The 6227-nt window shown below is 47.8% G+C and overlaps 1 protein-coding gene across 1 annotated transcript in view; it reads left to right on the forward strand.

The window, feature by feature from the left end:
* Positions 1–6: 6 nt before the first annotated feature.
* DNAH9 (dynein axonemal heavy chain 9) overlaps positions 7–6227 on the forward strand; it is a 524795-nt gene continuing 518574 nt past the window's right edge. Inside the window, exons 1-2 of the mRNA XM_025202178.1 lie at positions 7–118; positions 3457–3653. Coding sequence (XP_025057963.1) covers positions 3526–3653 — 128 coding nt within the window. The 5' untranslated portion in view covers positions 7–118; positions 3457–3525. The remainder of the gene's footprint in view (positions 119–3456; positions 3654–6227) is intronic.

Genomic DNA, 6227 nt, shown 5'->3' on the forward strand with positions numbered 1-6227 from the left:
GCTCTTCTTCCTGCGGACGAGCCCGGGCCCGCTGAGCGCGCCGCCTGCCCCCGGCCAGCTGCTGTGCGGCGACCTGCCCGCCGCCCTGCTGGAGCACTGCGCCACGCTGCTGGAGGAGGTGAGGGCCGGGCGGGGGCTTCCCGCGGGGCGGGCCCCTCCGACTAGGCAGGGCTGAGACGCCTCCAGGCCCCTCCCCTGCAGGCTGTGGGGCTGCCCGCCCGCCCGGGCTAGGTCCCGTTTGTCCCGCGGGGGCGGCTGGGCAGGAGCACCTGCCACCTCCCTAGCAGACCTCCCTCATGAGCCGCCTTGCCTCCGCCAGGCAGTTTCGGTCACCCTCGCAGCTCGGCCAGGCCCCACACCCCGAGCCGCGCCTGCCAAGCCAGGTGCCTCTGCGATAGGTGCGGGGGGAGGGGGTTGCCTCCCCTGTCCTAGACCTCGTCCAGACTCTTGGCCTCCAAGTGAATTACCAGAAATCAGCGCTGACCCCAGTTAAGTTTCTGGACTGAACACCAGTCCTTTAGAGCATTCTTCTCCCAAGAGCGATTGATTGATTTCTCACTGTGAAAAGTCTGATGCTCAAGTTGGAGAAGCACCCAAGAATGTCAGTTAGATTGTGCAAACAGCAAGGCAGGTTACACCCCAGAGGCATGCAAATCCGGGCACAGTTGGTCTATGACTTGGACAGGTACCGCCGCCCGGGAATGAAAGTGATGGACCTTCGTTCCACCATAGCCTTCCTGGCTTGCAAGCAGCGCTCACCAGTGAATGCCCTTTCAACCCTCACAACCTACAGTTCGTTTAGTGATGGGCATGTTTTGGCTCAGCTGTGGAGCACACACAGACCATTGTCAGGTTTGGGTCATGGGGTTGCATCAGGAGAAAATCTTTTAAATAAATGTACTTGAGCTGAAAGCCATCAGAGGAACTAGAAAGCCTTTCTTCATTACATCCATGGCCATCACATCCAAGTAATGACAGTTTTGTCCACCCCCTCCCACATCACTTATGCCCTCCCTTCCCCCATAGACGTACCTGCAGGGGGCTGTGGAAGCTGCTCTTTACCATGCTGCCTGACTGTTTTGCTGGCCATGTGCACACACCCCCTCTGCTGTGACCAGTGTTTATCCTCCTCGTAGTCTGCCAGCTTGCAGGGTGAGACCCACTGTTCCCTGGCTTTTTCTCCTTTAAAGGAGAAAATCTACATTTTTCCTTGGGAATTGGAAAACCTGGATCCCTGGTTATGAGCCAGGGTGTTAGTAGCCGGCAAGGTCAGGAAAGCAAGGTTCCAAACTAGAGTCAGAAGAGGAGGCTGAGGTCTGCACAGGGCCAAGACATTGGCAGTCACCAACACAAAGTCACAAGCCAAGGGTTTCAGGAACAGGAAGGAGGGATCCAGACTGGAGTCACTAACCAGGAGGTCTGGAGAGGGAACTGTAGCTTTAAAGGATGAGGACATGGGCAGTCACCAAACTAAAGCCAGAAGTTCACAGTTAACAGGAACATGGAAATGGCCATCAGAAAGCAAGGGTCTAGGAACTATAGACCTGGGTTGAGTCTGGGGCTAGCAACGAGGAGCCAGACCTAGAAGCTAAGAGCAAAGAACAAAGATTCAAGCAATGCCTAGCATCCAGGGGCTAGACAGATCCATCTGTCCTATTAAATAGCCTGAGGAATATTGAGAGTTCAGCTGCTTGTATACCAGCAGCCATACCCATACTTCTAACTGGGGTCCACTGGAGGTGGTTAGGCCATTGGCAATCAGGTCTAATTTAAGCAGGGCCAGGTAGGGGCTGAATCCTGCCTGCTGCCCTGATTCCTGACCTTTCTAGAGGGAAAGAACCAGTGTCTTTTCTGTTAATATTGTGAAGTAAAAAATGCCACTACTATTTTTTTCCTGACACATATTTGACTTAGTGAATGTGTTATACATAAAACATTCATTTTTAATGTATTCTGTTGGAGCACTGGTGTTCAGTCCTGGCCTATGGGTCAGGTCTGGCCCCTGGTGTCTTTTCATCCACCCCAAGAGCTTCCCACATATCTATGTCCCCATGGAGCTCCACAGGTCATGGCTCTGTATGCTAGATCGGGTGTCCAGGGTGGCACATAGCTCAGTCACGGCATGCAGAGGTGAGGGGAAGTGATGTGGGCCTTCAAATCTCAATCCCCACATGCAGGGCTGGGTAGAGGTGATGCAGAGTTCTGGGCCCTGATAGAGTCTGCCGGAGGCAGCACAGGTCCCAGGACACTGATTTCAGCGTGCGGGCCCGGGTAGAGGCAGTGTGGGGTCCTGGGGCTTTGATCCTGGCATACATCACTGGACAGAGGCGGCATAGGGTCCTGGGGCCCTGATCGCAGTGCGTGGAGCACTACTGTGTTACAGTTTAAAATGAGAAATTGGTGTGATGGAAGTTTATAAAGAGGGAGTTGTGGCTGTTAGTGTTTTGGAGATGTTATTTTTATATTAAGACATCAAGCCACTGGATTTCAAATCCCAAATGTACATTGTCAAACTAGTTATTATCTCTACTGCTTACATGAATTTGGACATTTTTTTTTGGTTAGAAGACATGTACATTGTTTCCTGGCATTCTGTAAAGGGAAGAGTTAATGGTATCTTAGTATGACCCTGGTGGTTGTAACTAAGGTGAGTTGATTTGCCAAGGGAATGAACGGCAGGTGTTTAAGTATCTGAATGTGTGTGAGAAGGGAAAAAATGTAGGTTAATGGTGTTGTGCTGTGTTTTGTGAATTTGAGGGTTTGAGTTTTACACTTGTCCTTTAATCACCTGAATTGTTTTTCACAAAGTGTCCTTTATGACTGGATTTTCCTATATTGCAAAACATGTTGAAAATAGAAGGACCAACAGTCTCAGGGGGAATTGATCAGGATTCCTTCAGGGAGGTTCCCCCTTCTGCACAGGGCAGCTCAGGTCATGTTTGCCTGGTTGTTGATGTTGCCTGTGCAAAGTGGAGTGAAGTTCTGCCAGGGCCAGTGAATGCAAAGGGGCTGTAGGACCCACCTAGACCCATCCATGCTCAGTAGGCTGCCAAGGCAGTTGCAGAGCTGACCCTTCCAGCTCTATGCCAGCCCTTCATATTTCCTTGGCTGCATAACAAGTATGTTCCCATTGGATCACCTCTGACCTAAATCAAACAGGCCATAGCTTTCTGCAAAGGCCCTAGACACTTTTGGGGAAATTATCAAAAGACACCATGTAGTCAAGAAAAATAGGTCATTGATCTGTGAAACCCACTGTCATATAGACTGAAGCCCTTCCCTCCCCTCCTTTTACACTAGCAATGGAATAGCCCTTGGTGTTCTTTGGTTATTTTGCCCTGGACTGGATCCAGAGTTATGTTTGACTAATGAAAGCCTCTAAAACCTGTGAGCTGCACAGTCCCATTTAGCTGTTTTTTCTTTATTCTTTACCTACTCTAATGATTTATATTACAGGTAGTAGCACCAATCCTAGGCAACCAGAAGAACCACCACAGCTGGCCACATGTGGTATCACAAGACATTATGCGTCATGTCCACCGCCTAAAAAGTAATATTTTCATGATTGTTGGTCAAGTAAAGGGCAAGACCTTACTTCCTCTTCCAGAAGGCTCTGAGAAAGTTGAATGTATAGATTATGAAAAAGAAAAAATGTAAGTGCTACTTCCAAGTTTTTATTTCCATTATCCACCCCATGTTTGTTTATATTTCAGTTAAGAAATGTATAAGATAATGCAAAAGTGAACAGGACTTTTTTGTTCACTGTCCATTCTCTTTGCTAACATGGTTTAATATATCCTTTGGTTTACAGTTTCACTCTTCAGGGACTGTGTGACAGCATAAGCAAGGAATATGTAGACTCTTTAAAGACATACACACATATTATTTATAAAGAAATAATGAGAGCTGTACAGAGAAATACCAAATATTTGCATGAAAGATCCTGTATCAGTTTTGTGACCTTTGTGGATCTAGATATCAGGTCTGCAGCCTTGAACCCAGAGCCGTTGCCTGACCAACAGAGCTATCTGTATCAACCTGCCAAGCTGCTACTGTTTTCAAAGGTTGGATGAGGCCTGCCTACAGCCCGCATCAGTGCCAGAGTCTCTGCCAACTCCTAGATATCTGAGTGGCTAGCTCCTGTCACCTAATTGTACACTTCCATTTACGTATGGACCTACCAAATCACGATTGTGTGGATTTTGAGGAAATCAGGTGATGTCTGCAAAATCCATGCAGGGGGAAAAAAAAAAAACTTACTAAAAAATAAAATGCAGGCTCCCCAGTGGGAGCCAGCAGCCTTCCAGGCTGCATAGCCTGCCTGGGGGAAGGATGGAGGGAAGATGCCAGCAAAAAGATGAGCAGGCAAGATGACTGTTGCCCCCGCCCCTTGCTGGTGTCGTGACCCACCCCTCTCCAGCAACCATTGGTGAGGGGTAGGGCCATATGACATACAGACCTTTCTATCAGTCAACAGTGGAAAGCAGGGTCATCGGGGCCCCTTGGCCAGTCAGAGGCATGGGGATTCCCTGGCCACAGTAAGCCCTTGAAAAGGACAGCCAGCCCCATGATCTGCCTGCAAAATCAGCTGGCTGCCTCCTTGAGTTGGGTTAGACCCATATATATAAGACAATGCAGATGAGCAGGAAGTGTCTGGGCAACCAGGCTCTTCTGGATTCTAGACTGCATCTGGTAAACATGCTTTGCTTCTTGACCTCCTTAGTCCCTTACTTGGCTTGCTCGTAGACTTTGCTCTCTTGGTCTCCTGGTTTCCTGAATCAGATTGCCTATGGACCTTGCTCACCTCTTGACTTTCTGGCTTCTTGATCCAGCTCATCCTTTGCCCTCTGCTTACCTTTTCTAACTCTGGCTTTTATCCCAATCCAGGGATTGGCCTCCAGGTCTTGCTGCTCACATGGCACTGACACTAGAAAGTATGTTAGATCATAATCGCTATCTTCCAGGGAGTACAGGAGTCTTTTGTTACATCTTCCCTCTTGGCAAGATTTATATTCTGGTCATCTGTGCTTACAAACACATATTTAGTCATGAATTCTGTCATGACACTTCATGCTTCAGCCAAGCTGCAATCATCGGTTCACCCCTGCTTCTCTCAGATCATTTGGTGGAACTGATAGCTGATTAACAAACCAGTAGTTCTTTCAGGAAGTCTCTGTTAATTTGCTAGGTTAATGTTATTCTGTTGTCAATAGACCTTAATTTCCCTGCCATTCCAGGCCGCATAGTCCCTCCTAAACACTAGAGATATGATTCAAGGATGCACAGAAATCAAACTGGAATTTATAAGCTCCCTGAGACAAATTCCCAAACTCATATCTTGTCCCCCAGAGACCAAGGCCAAAAAGGGTATTTCCCAAGTACTTCAAGGATATTCTTGCACCCATCTTTCAAGATTATGAATCATTATTTATCTTTTAACAATTTAGGGCATGTCTACTCTGTGGCAGCAGTCTGTCCAGCTGGGATGTCCCTTTGTGGTCTTAAATGCTTTCCATTTGTATAGTAAAATATCTTAACTAAGGTTACCAACATTCAATTTTCACGGAACAGTCTCTGATTCATTTCATAAATAATTTCTATGTGGACCCTGCAAGTGAGACACACTGGGGAGAATGTAGGTGTTCCCATCAGTTCTTGTCATCCTAATATTCCTGGTTCATTGGAGAGGCCAAGCAGGCCTTAATGATGTAATGCCTTTTGTAGATGAAGAACTCCACCTTTTGGTAGCTAACACTTCTGAGGAATGTCTCCACAATGGACCTAGCTAAACATGCAGTGCTTTCACTGGGGGAAAAAGTTCTGGACCAGTGATGCTCAACATGCAGCTGTGTCGCCTGACCCATAGGATCTTCATGGGTGTGTAAATTTGGCAATGAGGGAGCAGTAGAGACATTAATTGCTACTAGAGCCATGACAATTAACACTGCTATCATTCCCCCGCCACATGGGGAGCCCTAGTAGCATAAAAGAGGTGGGAAATGACCAGGGCAGCAGCCCTGTGTGCCACCTTTGTGGGAGGGATGGGGTGCAAAAATAGCTACCACAATGCTGCCCCAGGTGGAGAGTTGCCTTTAACTATATCCCCCTTTAACTTTAAAAGCCCACCAAAAGTCCCCTTTAACTTTAACAAGGGAGACTACACTAAAATGAGGAAGCTAGTTAGACAGACTTTAAAAGGGGCCCCTCAGGAAGTGGAGAATGGGGAA

Source organism: Alligator sinensis, unplaced genomic scaffold, assembly GCF_000455745.1.
Source record: "Alligator sinensis unplaced genomic scaffold, ASM45574v1 scaffold77_2, whole genome shotgun sequence".
Taxonomy (NCBI): Eukaryota; Metazoa; Chordata; order Crocodylia; family Alligatoridae; genus Alligator; species Alligator sinensis.